Below are 23,171 nucleotides of genomic sequence, written 5' to 3'. Positions count from 1 at the left end.
CAGCTCCAAAATGCCACAAGAAAATGATAAAATTTAAGTCAGTTAATGTCTAATTAAATGTCTGTTAAGTATAATATATGTCAACTTAATTAATTAGTCATTTAAATTTAGTATTTATAGAAATTTCATTATATTAAAAAACAAATTATAGGTTAGGCTGCTCTATTTAGCAACAATTTTTGAGTATTCACAATGATTTCTAAGAAATTACACCTAACCATAAATTAAGTGCTACTTATGATCAAATAATCTCAAAATTAACATTTTAAAAATTACTTTTAAAAGTTTATAGCAGAAATAAAAAGTAGGGTATAGAGGCCCTTTAATATACTTGATATATTTGATACAATGCATCACATGTCCTCCATAAGTGAGAGTGTATATACAGCCTATGAGGATCTAAAAATGGCCCAACCCTTAAACTGGTACAAAGACCAACCAGTGCCTACTGGCCAAGTTGCACATTTCAGTTCTCGCTAATTTACTAGAGAAGATCCACCTACAAAATTTCACGGACTGATCCTTAACATTCATTACTATCCTCACTACTCTAATTTCATATGGGGACATTCCGGTCTCTAAGGATGGACTAAAGGACTATTCGAAAACCTAAAGATTTTCATCCTTTGAGGGTTTACAGGGCAGGAAGAAGATACATGTCTGTTTATCTGGGACCAAACACTATGCTGCCATGTTGGTTGGCTGGAAAGAATGTGTGACCTTCAGTGGACATTATGTTTTGGATGTTGGTTGGGCCAGGGAGCATTAACTACCCAGCATTACACATAGTTACCAGGCCTTGGTACTAAGAATTGAAATTAACATAATTTCTTGCTCCTGTGTATTTTTTCCACAGATTTTCCATCCCTGTGTAAATAACACTGGGGCTGGGCATACTTTCTTTTCCCTGCGTTAAACAATATCAAGATAGAGCATATTTTCCCATTCTTATGTTACACAATACTGAGAACAAGCAAAAATAACTTAGCTTCTCACTTTAAGAAATACTTGTTCTTGGAAGATAAGACTGAACCAACTGAAGTAATTTACTTATTAAGAATAACAACAGCTTGCTCACTAAAACTCTGTTCAAGACCCTCACTTTGCTGTATTCCCCAATCCAAAGTTACTTTATCAGAAACACTGCACAATCCTAACTCGTTTCTGGTCTCGCGAGACCTGCTTCAAAATCACACAGCCGTGCTCCAAAACCCTATAGATATTCTCCCTTGACATCCCCTTTCTAAGACACTGGCAGTGCTCTTTCTTGCTCCTGTAAGTATAATAAACTTAGCTTTGCTTCATTAACAGCTTTTTTTGATGGTCTTTGGGGGAGTCAAAGTTATAATGTTGCTACACTCTTCCTTCCAGGCTGAGGATTACTATGTCTAGCATGTCTAAACTTGTAAAAATAGAGACAGATGGATATCAAGTAAGGAATTTTTTGTCTTTTTGAAATTAAGTATTTTTGACAGTCATCATGCCACACAGTCAGTCGAGCAAGGCAGGTTATTCTTAACCTGATTGGGTCTTGGACTCATTTCCAACTCTAAAGGGTTTGGCCTATCTCCCCAGAAAAATACAGGTACACACATATTTTTACATATAATTTCAAGAGTTCATAGGTCTTCTGAAGCCCATTCATGGACTCCAAGTTGCAAACCCTGCTCTAGAGAATACACCAGCTAGAGGAACCACCTTAGGAAACTCTCCTTTCTTTGAGCTTAATTGTTAAAGGTCGAAGAAAGAAGAAGTAAGGACTTTGGAGACTTTAGATAATGCTAAGTGTGGTCTGAGATCCCCTCTTGGTTGCTTGTTTACAATACAGATTTCAGGGCTCCATTCTACTCTGGGAATGGAGCCCTAGAATCTGCATTTTAACAGGCTATCCAGGCAATTCTAATGCATACTGAAATTTTTAAAAAGCACTAATGTAGATGAACAAAATAAGCCAGTACTGTAAATCAAAAAAGTGTCATCTGTCACACATATACCCAGTTTCTCTAGGCACTAATCACGGCATATTCATATTATTGCTGTTACCTTCCACTCAAAATACTAGCTCAGGATTCTCAATGCATTACTTCACTCTCAATAGTACAAGAAATATACACGAATTTCAAAGTAGCCTCAAATTGAAGAGTAGATCCCTGAACAGTATTTAGCATTTAATAACACTAATACCAAAGAAGCTATCACGAGTGGGCAGTAAAGCAGATTCATATGACTATGAGAGGCATCGCCGAATTCATTATTAATTATATTGCCATTAGTTTAACACATTTAGTGAATATAACATTGTTTCTATTTTGATTCCCACCCAGGCTACTAGAAGATGCCAAAACTTGTGAGCAATTCAGGCTACGTCGAGAAGGGGTAGTCAATCCCACTAAATCACATCCTGTAGAATAGCTAGGTCTACTGGGAGTGTTTCTAATGCAACAAAAGCACAAGCAGTGTTAAGTGCAATCTCCCCCTACAGCCATAAGGAGAACACAAGGTGCAATTCCCCAGTCCCAAGTTACTGAGCCCCAAAGAAGTGATCCAACCTGACCTTAAGGGTCTAAATTCAGTTCATTCAATCAATAGAAACCCAGCCTTACTCAAGTAGCCTAATCAATCACCTCCATCTGGAAGTCTTGCCAAACCTTCGAACTCAAACTGTCCAGTAGGAAACTCAGCATCTTCTCCCAGAAATATGCATCTCCTGAAAGATAATACCCTCATCTTTTTGGCCACCCACATAGCATCCAAAGCCTGCAATCATCTCTGACCTCAACCTTTCCTTCAACATCTAATCAATAACCTAAACATCTTTGGAATTTAAATCTAATCTCCATTCCCACTGCCACTATCTCACGTAGGCCCTCATCACCTCTGGCCTTGGATGCTTGCGATGTTTCCCCAGTCAGTCTCCCTGAATCCAGTCTTACCTTCTGTCCTTAATTCATTCTGGACATTTGCGATCAGATCACTCTTCTAAAGCATAAGCTTTAATCACCTAACTCTCCTGCTCCACAAAACTTCAAGGGCTTCCCACTGTACACTTACGTAGGCCAGATTCCTTAGAATACCATTTGAGGGCTTCTATGATTTGGCTCCAACTTAACTTTCAAGGCTTAACTCCTATGATTCCTTTTCTTGCATCTCAGTCTTCATTCAAAGCCATACCCCCTTGTCCCCTTGCTCTTTTCACTACCCTGCCCTTTATCATGCTTTCCCTTTGCTTAGAATGCCCTTCCTTATCTTCACAGATCCAAATCGCATCTGACCTTCAAGATCTAGTTCAAATTCCACCTTTTCTATGAAGCATTTTCTAATTCAATATTCAACAAATACGTACCAAGTGTCTATTTTGTACTAGGCACTGAGCTTAAGCCCCTGAAGATGAGGGCCTGCTTCCTTTTCCCTCCCCAGCTAAAAGTAAGCTCCTTTCTTTGAATTCTCATAGCGCATGGACATATTTTATGGTATGTAACATGATCCATATGGTACTGTGCTTCTTTATTTCATACTTCTCTTCCCTTACCAGACTGAGCTCTAAATTTCCTAGTGCTTATAAGGAGGCACTTGATAAATACATGTTAAATAAGTGAATATCCAGTTGTTTTTATCTCCAAACAGTGAGTTCATGAGTTTTCTTTTTCTGATCTGACGGAATATTTTGAACATTATGTAGATTTAGTTTTAATTCTGCAAGTAAAACCAATAGAAGCAAGCTAAAAAAAAGGGCCAATATCCTAGGAGCTATAAGCTGTTTACAAAAATGAAAACCAACACACAGACTATCCTAGCAGGTTGGTGTTTAAAATAACTGACGACCTGAAAAGATAACAACTATTTCTTTCTCAAGATACTTATCTAGTATCGCACAATAATGACAGTAATTAAATCAAGGGAGGTAAGTTATGTGTTGCTCATGGAAGGTTGGTATTTTTGTCTTTCCCAGTTTGCTATTATCTCCCTTCACGTGCTGTTTTCAGTGAGGCCCAGGAAGCTGTCATGGCAAAGAAGCAAAAGGAGGGCAATGACCAGTGAGAAAAGAAGGGCTACATTCTGCTCTGTTCTGAGAATTCTGAACAAGGCACCAGTACCATGGCCTCAGACAAGTCTCATGCATGGAGAGAATGAGTTTTCGTCTTTGTTGCCATCTACAAATAGTAGCAATAGTAGCTTACATTTAATAAACACATAATATGTGCTAGGTAATGTACTAAGTATATTATATGCATTAGCATATTCAATATTCATACAAGTTTTAGGAGGTAGGTACTGTTATTATTCCCAGTTAAAGGCTGAGGAAAGAGAGGGTCACAGAAGCTGAGCCACTTTCTCAAAGTGGCTCAGCTTGTAAGTGCAGGAATAAGACTAAACACCTATGCCCAGAGCCTTTACTCTTTTAGGTTTTCTTTTTAGTTGTGGTAAAATAGACATAACATAAAATTTACCATCTTAACCGTTTGTAAGTGTATAGTCCAGGGGTGTTACATATATTCATACTGTTGTGCATCCATCCCTGCTATCCATCTCCAGAATTCTTTTCATCTTGCAAAACTAAAACTTTGTACCCATTAAACAACACCACCCCATTTCCACCTCACCCAGCAATCACTTTCTGTATCTATGATATTGACTACTCTAGATACCTCATATAGGTAGAATCATACGGTATTTGTCTTTTTGTGACTGGATTATTTCACTTAGCATAATGTCTTAAAGGTTCATCCATGTTGTAGCCTATGTAAGGATTTCTTTCCTTTTTAAGGCTGAATAATATTCCATTGTATGGATAGACCACTTTTGTTTATTCGTTCCTCTGTTGATGGACACGGGTTGCTTCCACCTTCTGGTTGCTATGAGTAATGCTGCTGTGAATATGGGTGTTCAAATATCTGTTCAAGACCCTGCTTTCAGTTCTTCTGGGTATATATGCAGAAGTGCAACTGCTGGATCATGTGGTAATTCTCTTCTAAATTTTTGAGGCACTGCCATATTATCTCAGAGCCTTTAGTTTTTACCAGAAATGATTTACTGCTGTCACACTGGCTGCCCAGGGTGACATCAAGCAGGCCAGCATTTGTCCTCTATAAAAGGAAGAATCAGCTTGATTATCCATGACTCTGAATAAGCGGTGAGGAAACTTTCACTAATGCTAATTATTTCACTCCAAAGGAAGCAAGTGAGGCAGGAAATAATTTCTATCAGGATATCAAAATGAAAATCATGTAAAGGGAAGCCTTGTCTAAGACTGTTTTCTGTGTATGGGTATTCTTTCAGATACTATAGCACTTCCAAGGCCCTTGAGCTAGGTTGCTTATTTTCTAGTCACTTCTCTGATAAAACTATCTATGTGACTTTGGGCAAAGTCTCACTTTGTTGGAACAGGTGACACCAAAAGATGTAGTGGTATGACCTTAGACAAGTTATTTCACCTCTCTGAGCCTCATCTGTAAAATGGAGACAATTATAAGACTTACCTAATTGGGTTGTAGGAATGGTTAAGTGAATACAAAGTATTATTAGCCTAGTGCCTGGCACATTTGTCCAGTAAAGAGAAGTTTCTATCATTATGATGATTATTTTCAAGATTCTATATGTAAAAGAAATAGAAACATTTGTCTATGTAAAGACTTATGCGTGAATTTTCATAGTAGCTTTATTTATAAACGCCCAAAACTGTAAACAGTCTAGAAATCCTTCAATGGGTAAATTGTTAAATAGCAGTAGAGCCATACCATGGAATACTACTTAGCAATAAAAAGGAACAAACTATTGATACAATACAACAACTTGGATGAATCCTAAGAGCATTATGCTGAGAGAAAAGCCAATCCCAAAAGGACATATACTGTATTCTTTCATTTACACTTGAAATGTCCAGGAAGACAAATCTATAAAACCAGATTAGTGATGGCCTAGGGCTAGGGTGGGGTGGATGGGGGTTAACTCTAGGCAGACCTCGGAGATCTTATTGGGGTGATGAAAGTGTTCGAAAACTAGATTGTGGTGATGGTAGCACAGGTGTATAAATTTACTAAAACTCATCAAACTGTACACTTAAAAATGGGTGAATTTTATGTATCTAAATTATACCTTTAAAATATTTTTAAAGGATTCTATGTGCATCTAAAAACAGGATCTGCACAACTGTGTTCTGTTGGACCACTGGAAACACCGATCATACAAAACTGCTTTCAATTTTTCACTTACCGAAGGATGGGCTGCTATGTATCCGTGTGCGCTTTTATCTGAAAAGTGAAGATAAAGATATTACCTTTGTTCCATAAAGACTGCCTCATTTAGAGACCATGCTTTAAAAAACTGCATGTGTTTGACCAGAAGGAAATTTTCTGATTCAGTATTAAATAGATACTATGACAAATGACTAGTTTTTCTTAAAATAGCTCACACCCTTACATCATCACATATTCTCGCCACCCCATTTTATAGATCTTAATGAAGGCCTCCAGTGAATCTCATCTATACTGAGGAATGTTGAGATAACCTACTCCTGACTGGCATGATTTCACAGGTCTATATCCAGAATTTCTCCCCGACTTCCTCCTTCCCTCTCCTCCTCCCTCCCTCATTTCCCTTCCTCCCTTCCACCCTTCCTTCCTTTCCCCTTCCCTTCCTCCCCTTCCCCTCCTATGCTATTAGTTAGCCTCAACACGAGAGCGTCAAGAAAACATATGGTGAGTTTCAGAATAGAGCAATAACTCAGATACTGTCGAGTTCTAACATAGTTTTTTCAGGATTTCATCTTTATAAACGGAGAGAATTCGACACATAAAAACAAAAGGGTTAAAAAGCAGTGGCAACGTGGAATAAAGAACAAATTCTGAAAATGTGCCCTGTACTAAAACCAATGCCAAGAGGTAGGGGCTCTTTATAGCTGGAGCACTAATGATAGTATCCTCTTCTTTCTTTAGATGTAAAATAATAAATTGTTTTAGAGACGCAACCCAGATCATCTTTTTCACAACGCAAAATAATTGCTTGGTATATTTTTTCAGTTGCTTACAATGCAAATTTGGACATAAAACCTTCAAAGGCTGGGTCTACAGGCTAGCAAATGAAGTCGAGATATGGCAGGAACGTGGCCATGTCAATCTCTTATAAATACCAAGACATGATTTCTTTTTTAAAGTCTGATTTTGCGGTCAGATCAAAATAACCCAGCAACCACAAAATTTGTGCTGTGCCATCACGGTGCATGCAATTCAGTGAATCTAAGGGATAAAATAAATTTCAAGAGACCAGGGTTTGATCCAGACACCTCTTACTTCCTAAACGCATGACAAGGCCTGATCCTAAGTGACTCAGTGTCTTCATGCCAGTGAAGAGACAAAACAACAATTGTGATTGCTGATTCAAACTGACAACTACTGCTTCACTGAACAATTTCCTTATTTGAGTTCTAAAATCACCCAAGTACTGTAAATCTCCTAACATCAACTTCAACTTCCAACTCATCTTTTGGTTGACTTATGTTGAAGTCATTCAGAAAAGGAACTTGAACTGGCTTCGAATACCCTCCAGGCATTCTGTTCTAATCCTGAGGTTCTGAGATTGGAATTACTTCTTCACTTTTTTTTTTTTTTTTTTGGCTGCACCGCGCAGCTTTTGGGATCTTGGTTCCAGACCAGGGATCAAACCCGGGCCCCCTGCCATGGAAGCGCAGAGTCCTAACCACTGGACCGCCAGGGAAGTCCCACTTCTTCACTTTTTGATATCCTAGATTTACTCTTACCTCCTGACGTAAAGCTCATGTACTTCTGGTTGTTGACTGTTTCTTTGGAATCATAGAATTTGAGAACATCTAGAACGGCTTGGGGGTTCTTCTTCTGTTCCAGCTTTGTTATGTTGGAGGTTTGGAGTAATCGTGCCCATTGCTCAGGAATTCCCTGTGGACAACCAAAGGGAAAGAATGGCAGCTCAGAACATTCAGCAGCTGCATTTTCATGTGCCAGTAAAGTTCTTCACCAAGAAGCCCATGCTACCTGTAGGATTACACTTGGGAAACTGAAGTTACACTCTAGATTTAAAGTTAGTAACTTAATAATGCAATCATTCTCTTCTCTAATTAAAACACATAGGTAAAACTAGGATCCAACTTAAAAAGGGTGGGTGGGAGTATGACTGTGATAGAAAAAAAAAAGCGCATGAAAATCACCTCCATATTAACTCTGCTCATCCATGAAATGATGTTTACGGCTTAGCTTATTTTTTCTGGCGACTCAGGGCAGACATAGCAAGACTTCTCTAAATTTGTGCACAGCATAGTATAGTGCAGATCAATAGATTTTATATGACTGGAATAACATAAGCTGTTTCTGGGCATGCTGTAATCCGAATATCTTTTAGAATAAAAGTAAAGCCTCACCTTTGGTCAGTTCATACTCTGTGGTTATCAAATGTAATTTTTGAGGGGGGGGTCCTAGAGCTTTAATATAAAGGGGGATTGAGAGGAGACAAAAATAGAATCATGGACGAGCAATAACCACAGGGGTGCTAAATAGTAACGTTTTCCCTGCAGCTTTCTCCTCTCCTCCCCCCATCCCCTCCTCCCCACTTCGGTCACTGGCCACATAGAACCTGGGGACAGTGGCAACCGTGCCAATGCCTTCTGAAAATTTGCAATAATCTGAAGCATTTGGAGCAGAGAGGAGGGAGTGTTTGGCAATCTAACCAAGGAGAATTGCAAAAATTACACAGAGAGGTTAGCTTTGTATTGAGCGTTCAGCATTCTTTCCTACATGTTCGGCCTACAGATGTCCCCATTTCATAATTATCCAACCTCCAAGAGAACTTGGAGCGAGAAACAGACACACTCTTCCTGAAGTGCATCTAGACACAATTTACGTGGCTTTGTCCTATGAAGTCTCGGCAAAACAATGTGTGACGTGGGCCTCCAGAGTTTGGGAATGACAACGGAAAAGTGAGATAAGCCAAGCAACAACTGTATTGCACACACATGAACCTGCTGCTGCAGTGCTATGACATCTCAAAGAAGCACTTTGATGCAAGCTTCTTTTGGGCCTGTGACGCACCTCTGGGAGCTTCCCTGGGCACATCTGTGAGCCATAGAGATCTGGCTGTAATGGACGTAAATAAAGAAAGAAAAGAAAGTTAAAACAGAATGTGGGACAACTTAGAAGGTGGGAGGAGATGAAACCAATGGGTCTGAATGGGGAGGGGTTAATCCCTTCTAAAGTGGGGCGGTTATGAAAATAGGGAGGTATTAACTAAATCAGGGGCAGGACAGGCTACAGGACAACAGATTTAAGAAAACAGAGAAAACAACAATGTTCCAAAGTTTGGATGCGTAGTTCCACTTTTGGCCAGATGCTTCCTCCATAAATATGCAATAATAAGGATTACCATTAAATGACTGGAGAAATTACTAAAAGGCAGAAACATGAATTTGGAGGGAAGAAGGATGGCATCATGAAAAGCTTCAACAATAATTTGTAAGTTGTTTCTACGACTGGGTGATCACAGGTAGCCAATGGCTATGTGATGAACTTACAAATTTCAGTTCCCAATTCTGGTGAACCATTTTCAATTTCACATTGGAAGTGTCTGTATGGCTAAAATTCAAAGAAGAGGTATATGGTGATGCTGAATTTAACCTGTTCTCATTAAGGTGATTCTTCTGTATTTTGGAGCTAAAGTCGTGGCTGGCTTAGAGAAAACTAGATTAAGGATTTCCCACACAGCCAGACTCTATGTTTGAATTTCTTAGACATTTAGACCAGGGAAAGGGAAACCATTTCGTTTCAAAGCATATTATGAATAATCTCCATTTTAATGCCGCAGTTCTAAAGTCCCACTTCCCACAAAATAAGATCAGATATAAGGTAACAGCTTTGTCTAAATAAAGATGATATTTCCAATGCTACAGAAACATGCTTTGACCCAACTGATTTGATTTGGGATACAGGTCTTTGATTCCTGGCATTTGGGGTTACTCCAAGCACAGTGAAAGGACACTTTTACATGCATTCATCACGCAATTTGATGCTAAAGCCTTAAGCCAAAAATTTGAACTCAGGAGCCCATGCATGATCCCAGTTCTGATTCTAAGTGCAATTAATAGCATTTGGTTAATACTGTAATGGCCAAAGGGGTTATTAAGTGTTACAAAACCAGGTATGCATTGCACATAACCACCAGAGCAGACATCACTGGCATGATCATTACCATAATCATTAGAATATTTGCAGTTATTATACATACTCATGGCACTTCTAAACTTTTGTGATAATAGTCTTGTGATCACTAGACAGCAGGAAAAACTGCTGTCAATTGCAAAAGATCCTCCAGACAACTATACTTACCACGTGACTACACTGCTGACATAATTTCTTTTTTTCCTTTTTTAAGTTGAGATAAACCAGTTCATCAATGAAACCTGACACTTCAATTTGAAGGTATGCCATAAAGGCACGTAATCAGAAAGCCATAAGTCATTACTCCAAATTGAGGTACAAACCCCAAAAGTCAGATAGCTAATGGAGACCTGGGAGTGTGAGCTTCAGAAGCAGGAGCACATGTCAACGCCTGACCACGTATGTAATAACAACTAGATGTACATCAAGCTGGGGATTGTCCAGTGTAGCCCAGGAGAATGGCAGCATGATACAACAGGCCAAGCATTTATCTTATCATAAGAAATGATAATTTATATCACTCATACCATTTTTCCCTCTGATTGACTTGAAGCGACCGTCACAGGTCTAGAGGTCTGGAAGGGGGAGTTCTGAAGTATTTGGGACAAAAATGGCAATATAAAGGGTAAGGACTTATAATAGTTTCATACTCCAAATCTCACCTCCCAACCTAATTTTAACCTCAGGGTCCAAGTGTGTGACCAAGTGTACAAGGTTTTATGGGCCAATTAGCCAAAGGGTAAGCACCAAGCAATACACCAAACCAGTGTCCAAATATCCCAAATAACAGGCGCTTGTGAGACAACTGGACTCGACAGTTCAACAAATTGCTCAAAATTCAACCTCAACAACCGTAATGATCAAATTTAGTAATATGTCCCTCCCCTTCCACGTGAACACACACACACACACACACACACACACACACACACACACACACAGCCAATTAGTGGTACTGGGGCGATTAAGACCCCATTCTAAATCCTACCAATAAAATGACTTTTAAAAGCTTATTATCATTTGGTATTTTTAAGGTTAGTAAATATAAATCACAGGTTAAAATAGTAAAAAGAAAAAAAGGGCAGAATTTGGTATCTTTAAAAAACAATGTGGGGACAAATAGTTATGAAAGATTATCGCAGCGACAATAAAGTACATCAGATTTCCAAATTTAGCCTGTGTCTTATCTATATATTCAGTGGATTTCTAACAATTGCATCCAAACACTTTACTTTATATTAGGTTTTTGGGAGGAGGGGAAAGGTTCTTGTTTGGTTTGGTTCAGTTGCATCAAACTGTTTTTCACAATTGGAAAGATTGCCCATCACACATCCCACCCCACCCCTCTCTGGTTGATTCTTGGGGTTCTAACTGACAGCAAAGTGAAAATGGCTGGTCTCCAGTCAGCAAGATGATGGTGATTCACTTTCCTTCATTTCCATTCAGAACCCATAAAGAACAAAGGAAAAGCTAAAGATAGAGAAATTGTATCAGAAGATGTCAAGCAAGTAGGAAAGAGTGGAAAAAATTTAAAAATTGGAAAGCAACCAGAATATCACATGAGAATAGTGGAGGGGAAAATTTTCACATCAGAAAACAAAAAGGAAGAATAAAAGAACAGAGAAATATGGAATGACAACAATAAAACAGAAGAAAAGCACATGGAAAACAAAAAGGTCAAAACTGGAAAGACAGTTCTAAAAATAAAAAAGGGAAGATTTTTAAGATAAAACTTATAATGATTCAGTGCTTTCACTGTTTCAAACATCAGAAAAAATAGTCATCTCTTTGTTTATGATTTTTTAAAAATCTAAACTTGTTCAGATTATAAAAATATATATAAATATATTTTGTTTTGGGTGGTGATGATGGTGGTGGTAGTGGTGACAGTGAGGTTATATTTTCTAAGTGTAGCTAACAGAATATTCTCAAATACAGCAAAGAACAGAGGCTGGGCTCAAACTCAAGGCCATTTGAATAATGTCTCTGACTCCAATGATGAAATTGGTTAAACCAATATCTCAACTTTATCAATGTCAGCACTTCTTAACGTTCTCTTCTGCTTGCTACTGAGAACATACAATCAGCTCACATCACTTTACAAGGCTAAGATATTTAGTCGGTTTCCATTTCATTCTCACACTGCTTACTTCCGGAATTGAAAAAAGAAGGTAATTTGTCAGTTCAGAAACATGGTTTGATTCTCCAAATCAAATTAATTTGTTCCTTCTTTTTAAAAATTTAATCTTATGACACAGTCTGCTCACTAACCATCATGTTATGAAATAGGAAATTTAATTATTTAATACCTAAATTTCTCTCTGGTTTAAGAATCCAAGAATTAATGGTGATGGTTCTATCAAAGATTTTTTTTCCAGAATGCATTCAAAATTACTCATTATCTCAGAATGCACATTTTGATTGAGGTCCTTACTAGTATGAAAAAGTAGCTAATCTTCCTGAGGACATGTTTCTAGCCACATCTTTTCCTTCATCCATCTAAAAGAAAGATGCCAGATCTTTAAAAAAAAAAAAAGGTATAAAATATCATAGATCTGAGATCATGTGCTATTTGAGCACTAAAAGTATCCAAAGAAAGACTGGATCTATAGCTATAGTCTTTCTGGAGAATTCTTATTGGTATTTATTGTGCATTATGTATATATATTATATTTGTATATATGTGTGTGTGTGTATATATATATATATATATATATATATATATATACACACACACACATATATACAAATATAAGGTAAGCATATAACCACTAAAGCATACGATACAGCCATCAATATTTCTTCCTGAAACATGGGGTCTGTTGTTTTGAATGTCTACAAAATATACCTGTAAATAAGCCTAAAAATAAGCTATGTTCTTGAAATCAAAGGGAAGAAAAGGTCAGTTTTACAGAGATTTTTGGTTAGTGTGGTTAACTTATCTGGGTAATCCAGGTTCCATTGTAAAGCCTGAATTATTCAGATAGACTGTCTTCACTGGCCAAGTTGAGTCAGTGGTTCTCTGATTCACTTCAAGTGATAAAGAACAGGCTCAAGCTGAGTCTCTCTGGACTACATCTCCTGTGCCATGGTAAATTAGCATTTTCAATCAAGTTGAAGGCTAACCGCGATCAGACGTTTTTGTTAAGATGGACAAAATAATTTTGCCAATACTCTTGCCACTCTCTAGTTCCATCTGTGATTGTCTAGGGAAAGTCCATCTTCCCTGAAATCACCAAAGACATCAAGTCTGACATTTTGGGACGTGGCAATTCTTCCTTCAAACCTATTTTCACAAAGGAATCTTTTCATGCCTTACAAAACAAAATAAGGAGCTTACTTACAGTGAATTCCCCGGTGACTGCATCAAACCCCACATGAATCGTATGTTCAAAGTCTGAAGGAAGAGAGATCTCTGGGCGTTCTTTCTCTTTCTTCTTATTGGCTAAAGGCAAAATGTTAACATGTATTTATTTGGGATACAGTTTTGGCATCCATAAGTTGTACAATTAGGTTCATCAAAATAATTACAAAGTTGAAAGACAATTGAGTCCAACACAATTATAACAACATTTAACTCCAGAATTTATAATTTTATTTAAATAAATGGCTGAGAGTTTGACAAAATGCTATGTCCAAATAATTTACAAATTTCCAAATCCAATTCAAACAAAACTTGCAGTCGAACTGATTTATGTCCTTTACCAGTCTAATGATGTAATCAGCAGGTATCTAGGTATATTGTGTTTAACTGGTCTTGTTGGATCAAATACCACTTACTATAGAAGAAATTCATTAGACTCAAGTCAAGCTAAGCCTTACTATTAGAAAGAAAGAATAGAAAAGTGCTTAAGCTATCTATAAAAGTGTTATGAATTGTTTCTATTTTAAACCATAGCTAAATATCAAGTAACTAGAACTTTAATTTACACGTTTACATTATGAAGCATAGTTTAATAGGCTCTTGGTCTTCTTTCAGTGAGAATACTATTGCAAAGCAATAACTTTGCTAGTAAAAAACAAAACACAAATTGTTGCTTTTTACTGAATTAATTTTATTGAGTTCTTAGAAACCTCAAACCAATTCCTTGGTTTAGTCATTTTAGTTTGTAGCTATTTTTCCATGTCCCTATAAATTTTGTCATAGTAGCCATTCAAAATCATTGTCCTCAAGTAGCAGATTATTCATAGTGACACAATTATGAAGAAATACATCAACAGTTAATAAATCAAAAGCCTTTAAAGGTATAATCACTGAAGAAATTAAGTTGGGAACTGTAATGAAATTAGTCTATCTCAAAAGAGATCCCAGGAGGAAGTTATTATGGAAACATTGTAAAATGGCATTTACTAGCTTCCGTAACAGACAGAGCAGCAAATTTGAGCATGTATCTCTGATATGGCTGCATTTCACAGTCAAAAAAATAATACTCACCCTAATACTGGGTAAGTCAGCATGAACCAGTTTTGCCCAATTGAAACCAATCAACTTTAGAGTTGCCAGGGTGGCAAATTTAGAACATTCTGGTTCAAACAGATGTTTCCTTGGTCTCAATTTCAGACAACATTTAATTAACCATAATGGATTACTGGTTTTGTGGGTTACCCAGGACAAATTTTAAATTCAAAACATTTCATGTTCAAATGTCATTCGTATGGCTTCTTTTCACTTTCTACTCTCTCTCACTGTTCCATATCGCCAGCCAGAGGACAGATATGGGACAGAAATATGGAAATTCAAGTAGTAAGAGGATTAAGATACAGGATTAAGAAAGAAAGGTTGGGGTTGGGGGGGGACAAGGGTCACTCAAAGTCTTTGCCTGGCCGTGGACACATTTAGGACTCATTTTGAAAAGTACATATGTGCCATCTAACTTCAATTCAGCATGGATTCCACATTTACAGTGAGCCTACTTTATTGACTATCATTTTAACTGAACATTAGAGTTTTGGGTAGGTACTTCTACTTCCCTGCATGTTTATGGACTGTAGCTACCATTTATACTTGTTCACCTACCATTTTTACTTGTCCAGAAAGGCAAACAGAACAATCAGCTTTCTGTTCTTGCCACTCCACTGAAGATGTCCCAGCTACTCCTGTAATCGTTTTCTTATTTTCCTCTTTCCTGATCTCCCATCCATGTTGGACATGGCTAACCGTCTCTCTTTATACTTCCTTGACAATGTGGTCTGATTCTCCTCCTCCCTCAGTGACCATTCTTCATTTGATGGGCATCTTTTCTTCTGCCTTTCCTGGTGCAGTCTTTGGCATGCATTTCTCTTGGATGGCATTCACTCCCAGATACTAACTCATGTTGGGTAATTCCCTAATCTGTGGTTGGCAGGGGTAGATACAGATTTTGTGGGACCAAAGACTTTATGTAATTTGAGAGGAAAGCTCCCTTTAGGTAAAAACAATACAAAATTGCTAGGGCTTCTTCTAGAGCCTTGGAAGAGTCCCAGGCAAGTGAGAAACTCTGAATAAGCAGCTTTATTCACTTCATAGTAAATCTACTCTGGTGGTTGGTGGCCTTTTTGGTGTCAAAGATCACTCTGAAAAATCTGAAGAAAGCTGTGGTACTTCTGTCTATAAAATTGCACTACACACACATATACACAATTTTGCATATAACTTCAGAGGTTCAAAATTCCCCTGGGCTCTAGGTTAAGAACCCCTAGCTTAGTCTCCATCTCTAATCATTGTATCAACTTGCATCCATGACCTCTCTTGCCAGCAAACAGGCTCTCCCTACTTCTGCATTAGCAATGGCTGCACAATTGAAGCCTGTTGACTTAGACGTAAACACTCCACTTCAGCTGAGCTATGTGAATCAGCCTAATGGGGTCTCCCTAAGGCCAGCTGGTTGCCAGTCCCTTACCAGCCTAATTATGCCATTCTCTTCACGCAGGACAAAGCGTAACAGAGGCAGGAAGCCCAAACTCGCTCCTCCTTCAGTGTCCATGTTCTCGGTGAAATGATAAGCACTCACCACCCAGATCAGAGAAGGATTAAGGCCTTGGACTCCTCCTCTTTGGGAGGCTCTAAGCAATGAAAAGATTATGATCTTCTCTCTCAAATAAAAGCAATACTAAAGCATAAAAAGGGAAGGAAGCCCCAAAAGTTCTGATGTTCCTATGATGATTAATTTAAGTCTTTTAAAAAACTATTCTGTATCCCAAATCAAAATGTTTTCACATTTTGGGTGCCCCGATGTGCTGGGCCTTAGGCACATGCTTACTCTGGCTTTTGGTTATTTCAGCCCTGGCCCAACTGCCCAAATCATAAACTTGGGAGCTTCTTTGACTCCTACTTTAATTCTACCATAATCAGTCATCACGTTCTATTTCCCAAACTCATTTTGGATCCATCTCCTTCCTTTCATCTCCGCAAACCATCATCTTAGTCCAAGGCACTGGCATTTTTCACCTGGTCTTACTACCTCCAATTTTGCCCCCTGCAATTCATTACTCTGTGGCCGGAGTAATCTTTTGAAATATATATATCTGCCCGCATTCCTGCCTGTAAGATCCTTCAATGGCTCCCCATTAACCAGAAGTTCAGAGTTCATTCTCCTTAGCACGCTAGCCAAGGGCCTGCTTAATCTGCCCCCAGCGTACCTCTCTACTGTCTATTCTTGCTATGGCCCCCGCTGTTCCATACCCATTTCATGCTCCCTCAACTGCCAAGCTTTTCTCTTACTGCCAAGCTTTTACACATGCTACACGGAGGCCTGGGAAGTCTTACTTCTTAACGCCCCACATCTGCGCCCATTAGTCCTTTATCTTGAAGACTCACTCTTGTGTTTCCTCTCCTTTGGCAAGTCTTTTCCTGTCTTCCCTCTGCAGACAAAGTTGATTGCCCTTCTCTTCATGCTCCCAGAGAGCTACCCAGTGTGTACTCTGAGTTTGGCCCTTATTAACACTGAATTGTCATTTCTTCTTTACATACCTATCTCTCTAGCTAAAATCTGAGATATTTGACGGCAGAGACTATATCTTATTCATTCTCACATTCCCTAGCACCTGGCTTATATCTGCACACGTAATCACTCTCATCTACGGAATATTCACCATGTGCAAAGTGCTTCTAGGGTTATCTCATTTAATCTCCACCACAATCTTATAAGGCAGGCATTATTATTGTTTTATAGATGAGGAAAGTAAGACTCAGTGAAGTTAAACCACATATCCAAGATTACACAGCTGGCAGGTGTCAGAGTCAGGATCTGAACCTAGGTCTCAATTGTGTCTACAGAACCTAAGCTCTTAATAGCTACACTATTTATTGCTCAGTCGCATTAAAAGAAAACCTCAATAGGTTTGAGCCGTTAGTCTTCAGTAAATGGTTAGTGGCTGAATGGAGACTCGCTGAGAACTTTCTTTTTTTTCTTTTAAGGAATACTAAAATGTCTGTATCTCCCCCAGAAAATTCTGTAAGCAGTGGTTGTTTATATCAAGACTCATCCTAACCTGAATCTTGGGCTCATAAGACACGGTCTGATCACCTCTGGGTCGATATTTGCAGAGAGCAGAAGAACAAATGAGTACCACTTTCCAAGTGTGTCAACCATATTCTATTGGAACCTAGAGCGAAGGCCACAAATTGCTGACTAGACCCCAGATTACAAATGGTGTTTGGCACTGGGACCCTCTGCCTGCTCATGGTTCTGGCTGTAACTCCAGGGGCCAGCTAATCTCTCCAGAATCTCTCAATCTGACATCTTTCCCCATCCCACTACATTTTAAAGAAAGAGAAGTCATCTGTCATCTCCTATACACCCCGACCCCAATGTTCTGCATTTCTCTAGTGACTAGGGCTTTACTCCATTAAAATCTCCCCCTACACCTTCACTTCAACCTCTTCATTAAATGCACTGTTGACGTCTTGCCTTAGGTTCTCAAACTTCACTGTGCATCACTCTCATGTGGGAAACTTCAAAAAAGTAAGAGAGAGAGAGAGAGAGAGAGAGAGATTTCAGAGCCCTGCCCGCCCCCAGAGATTCAGATTTAGACTGGGGTAGACCTCAGCACCTTTAATTTTTAAACGCCCTCCGGTATTTCCATTAAGCAGCTGGGGTTGAGAAAAATAATTTTAAACCCTACTATCCAACGAAGGTATCACTTCCTCAGATAATCCTGATGGACGCTGATGGTTCTTCCCCATTCCAAGTCTTTAGGTCCGGGGGAATGCAGAAGGGCAGAGTTTCCTCATTTTTATTCCATATTGTTTATTTGAGATCAGTACTTCTGCACTTTCCTACAAAGTCCCCTCCTTTGAGGGTACTGCCATTTAGTTCTCCTGGCCAAGTCCTCTTATCCACTGAGGACTTTGGCTCCCAGTATTCCTTCCAACACTCAGTGCTGCCATCTCTGTGAAACGTAATATACAAATGGACACCTCTTTCATACACACCCTCTCCTTTTAACTCCTTGACCTCCCTCAGCTCTAATGAACTTCATCTCCTTTCCACTTCTTCAATCCACTCCCATGGCCACCATTAAACCAGTGGTCCTCAACCAGGGCTGCTCATCAGAATAACCCGTAGAGTTTCATAAAAATCCCAACAGCTTGGGCCCACTCAGAACTTACTGTTATCAGGATTTCTGAGGATGAGACCTGGGCAAATGATCTTTTTAAGCGCCATAGATGATGTGCAGACAGAGTGGAGAACCACAGCTACCCCAGGCCTCTTCATTATCCAGAATGACCCTTTCCCTGAAATAACCCTGTTATCTCATTCCCTGGGCCCAGCCTCCCATTCTGCTAGCCTTCTCACTCTTTCATGACCTTATTCCTATTTTACTTGTTCTTTGATGTCAACAACACCTCCAATCCCTGGATCCTTCCATTTTCAGCCAATTTCTCAGCTTCCTCCTCGCCTAGACTCTATGGTCCATCATTTAAACTGCTCTTAAGCCAGTGCCCTGGAAACTGTGCTCCTGTGACCCCCTCTTGCAATTCTCCCACAAAACCTTACCCTGACAGACTCCAACTGTGAAATCTCCATTTCCATACAGAGGCTGGTAAAAGTTGTTGGGGGAAAAAGAATCACACAGCCATGCAGATTGGTGCTTACTATAAAGGTCACGGACAGAGTTGGGTCATCAGTGGCACTGAGCAGTACCCTTCTTGACCCTGGCCAACTTCCTTTCCCACTGCTCTTAGCGAATATTCTAGAATTTCACAACTTCGCTCAAACTTCCGCTTCATCCTCTCCTCCCTTACTTTCAGAGTAAGAAATTCCTTCTACTTCACTGAGAAAAACGGAGGCCATCAGTGTGGAACTCCTTTGACTTCACTTCCTGCCCCGCTCCTATGAATTTATCTCCATCAGTAACATCTCCCTTCACATCTTACTGAAACAATGTCCTCTCCTTCTACCTGAGGTTTATGCCCTCACTGGTGCTCTAGATCCCTGAGCCTCTCACTTCTCCAGGGGTCTCACTCCATCAATTACCTCCTATTTCTTCTTGTATCTTCAATCTCTCCCTCTCTACTAACACTTTCTATTTGGCTTGAAAAAAACATGCTGAGATTTCTTTAGTCCTTAAAAATTGAAACCTCCTGCCACCACACAGCTTTCTTTAGTTGCTATAGCCTCTCGACCTTTCCTTCTCTAGCTTAAACTTCTTGAAAAGGCAATCTAGACTTCCTTAACCCTCACTCTTCAAGCCACGGCAATGAGTCTCTGAGGTCCCAAATTGATCTCCTCCCTGAAGACGGCCATTTTCCAGTCCTTACAACCATTGACCTCTCAGTCAAAACTGACATTGCTGACCATGAACTTCATGAAACTAACTTCTCCCCACCGTCTTTCACACAATTCTTTCCTGGAGTCTATTCCTACATTTCTGGGTCTTCTGTAGACAATTTAAATAGTATTCCCCAGGAGCTGTCCTAGGTCCTCATCTCTTCTCATCAACACACCTCTCCCTTTGGTCACCTCATCTAATTGTACGGTTTCAATCACTATCTACTTCCGTGACTCCCCAGATGGATCCCCAGCCCTGACCTCTCTGCTGTCCCCTGACTGAACACCTCTATTTGGATGCCTCCCAGGCCCCTCACTCGAAATATTTTCAAAAGAAAGTGAATTCTCTACTGCCTTTCCCCATGTAAAATAAGAAACTACAATTCCTCTTGTTCCCTACCTCACCCTCCTCTAGTTTCTCTTGTCACCATCTGATCAGTTGCCTAGTTCTATTAATTCTTCCTCGTAAATGTTCCCTCTGCATTGCCCTCTTTTATTCTTACAACACTGGCCCTTAGGCCAGGCCACTGTCACTTCTCACCTACCTGACTCCCACAGCCTGACTTGTCTTCTTTCATCGCCCACCCCCCCCCCCCGCCCACATTCATTCTTCTCCTGTGGCTAGAGTGATACTGTGAAACACAAATCTGATATTATTCCCCTGCTTCAATGTTTCCGCATCGCCTTCAGAATCATATTCAAAGCGTTTACCATGGCACATATAAGCCCTCCAGAACCCGATCCCCAATTACTTCCACAGCTCTGTCTTCCATGCCTCTCCCGCCAGCGCTCTATGCACTAGCTATGCTGAACTACCTGTAGTTACAGCCATAGAACCTCAACTGATAGTGTGTCATGACTACTGCCTTCATAATGCTGCTCCTTGTTTCTGGGATGCCACCCAACTCTTATTAGCTGGCTCTATTCCTTCTTTAAGACTCACCTCAGTTGAGTGGTCACCTCCTCCAGGAAGCCTTCCCTAACTGCTCCCTTCCCTCAGTCTTCAATAGACGCCCCTCCTCAGTGCTCACTTCTCTATTGCACTTACCACGCTAATCTCTACTCATTGACTGACTTGTCTGCGTCCCTCACTAGGCCATCAGCTCCTTAAAGGCAGGAACGGGGACTTATTCACCTCTGTACCCCAACATCAATCTAGCATAGTACTTGATTCAATAGCTATTTAATGAATAAGCAAATGAACAAATGAATGGATGAATGAATGACCTTCATTATATGAAATGAGACCCAATATATGGAAACAGGTCATGCCTATTTGCCATTATGTGTTCATGGATGAGGAGACATTGATCCAGGTTCCCCAAGAAGGCTGGGGGGTGGGAGGGTATGTTTCAGAGTAGTTGTTATAGTTGCAGTTGGTGGTGATGGCGTTGTTGCTGTTTTCCCCGCACTAGGGATGCCTCTGTACTCATTCAGGTACACCTCTTGCCTGGTGCCACTTTGGGGCCAAAAGCATACATTGGCAACACAGTTGCGCAGGGTTCGAGGTACAGCAAGGCAACCGATTCTCCCCTGGATGAAATCCCAGGCTGGTGCTATGCTTGCCTTCTGAAAGCATTTTAGAAATCTGTCACCTGAGTCTTCCTTGTTGTAGGAGTTCCACTCGTCATCTTCCCCTAAAATTCCTGGAAGTTTTGTTGGGCCTTCTCATTGGATGTCACGTCCAGAATTATTTTTTAGAACACTTTCTAGCTCCTTCAAAACAGAGCATGCAGGAAAAGAAAAAGAATAACAGGGGACAGACATAGAGAAATGCTTTCCTACATAAATTTAGCCTAAAAGAATAGAACAATACTTATTTTTTAAAAAGCAATGGAAAGCACGCAAAGTTATGGTGTATGGCATAATAAAAAAAAGTGACATTGAAAGCCATATAAATACAGAAAGAGAAAAACAAAATATTATATAAAACATATTTTTTAAATGCGGAAACAATTTTTCCAAAGGAAAAAGCACTTAGGCTGGTTAGTTCTAAACAGCAAGCATTTCACAGCCCTGCCTCTGAGGAACAACTCTCTCTTGCTACTGCCCCAGCTTCCTTTTCCTTTGAACCAGTCAGTGGGTCAGTTAACCAGTATACATGGACCTGTGGATCAGTGTAGTGACAGATTGTGCTGCGTGACTCATTAGGAACTAAAGTAATATTCTAAATTTGTGATCTCATTGGGGAAATAAGCTTAGCAAACAAGAAGCAACAACTGATACTACCAGACCATCGAAAATTCGGTGCTAAGTTGGGAAAAATAGAGTATAAATGCTGTAGCGTGTCAAAATAAAACAAGATCAGAAAACTCTGGTGGAGAGTGAGGGCTTACTGGAGAGGAGGTAGGATTTGGGAGATGGGTCTTAAAGAATGGGGAGGCAGGAAAGGTAAGGCATCGCGAGTAGGAAAATCGGGAGAGGCAAAGCTTGGACGTTGAAATGTATACAGCACGTTGATGAGGAAGTGAGAAGACAGAAGGGTAAATGGGTAGGGTGTAGTCTTGGAAATCAGGAAGGAAGATGAAATTGGAGACAGTGATAACGAATATGCTGGGAAAGGCTTTGAGCAGGTGGATATGATAGAAAAGGCGTCTTCTGGAAGACAAGCCAGATAGCTTTGTGCTGCTAGGGACACGTGGGATGGTGGAGGCAGGCTTCAAAATGGTCGCTGTTTCACACAGACTGAGGAAGAAAATGAATGACGGGAATGGAATGGGAGGACCTATCTGCCACTGCATCTGTTGCCTCGTAGATCACCTACTGGGCATCTCCTGCATAAACTGTGTGTCTGATTTCTGCACCTAGATTGAAAACTACCTGAGGACAGGGACTCTTGTATTATATGTAGTATTCCCCGTCGCACGGCACACAGTGCAGAGCTAGGCACATAAAAAGCAGGCACAAATCTTTTCTGAGTAAAGTATATAAGTGAACTACAAAAGATTCTCCAGGTAAGCCGACATTAACATCCAATTCTGTTCTATCTCACTTTTAAACTGAGATAGCTAATAAACTAGATCTGGGCTCAAAGTCCGCATGCAACTCAGAGTTAGGCATTGGCTGGTTGCACATGTCTCTATCCTGTGATCTTCCAGAAAGTTCCTTTGAGACAAAGGAGGTCTAAAAACACATTTTGCTAGGAGGCTCATACTGGAGTTGCTGGAGTTGGAGCTCTCCTAGGAGGGTCACTTGTCCTACAACCCCTAGCTTGACACTAGAAGCCCTCCCTCCTCTCCCCCCT

The 23,171-nt window shown here is 39.9% G+C and overlaps 1 protein-coding gene across 15 annotated transcripts in view; it reads right to left on the bottom strand.

The window, feature by feature from the left end:
• Positions 1–23,171, bottom strand: part of PAK3 (p21 (RAC1) activated kinase 3) — a 275,538-nt gene that overhangs the window by 60,278 nt on the left and 192,089 nt on the right. For all 15 annotated transcript variants that reach the window (XM_068532427.1, XM_068532429.1, XM_068532413.1 and 12 more), the window contains 3 exons: positions 13,520–13,620; positions 7,754–7,907; positions 6,211–6,248 (listed from right to left, as the gene is read on the bottom strand). In XM_068532427.1, coding sequence (XP_068388528.1) covers positions 6,211–6,248; positions 7,754–7,907; positions 13,520–13,620 — 293 coding nt within the window. The remainder of the gene's footprint in view (positions 1–6,210; positions 6,249–7,753; positions 7,908–13,519; positions 13,621–23,171) is intronic.

Source organism: Eschrichtius robustus, chromosome X, assembly GCF_028021215.1.
Source record: "Eschrichtius robustus isolate mEscRob2 chromosome X, mEscRob2.pri, whole genome shotgun sequence".
Lineage (NCBI taxonomy): Eukaryota > Metazoa > Chordata > Mammalia > Artiodactyla > Eschrichtiidae > Eschrichtius > Eschrichtius robustus.
Note: the sequence above shows the minus strand (reverse complement) of the source record. Positions and strands in the feature narration are given on the sequence as shown.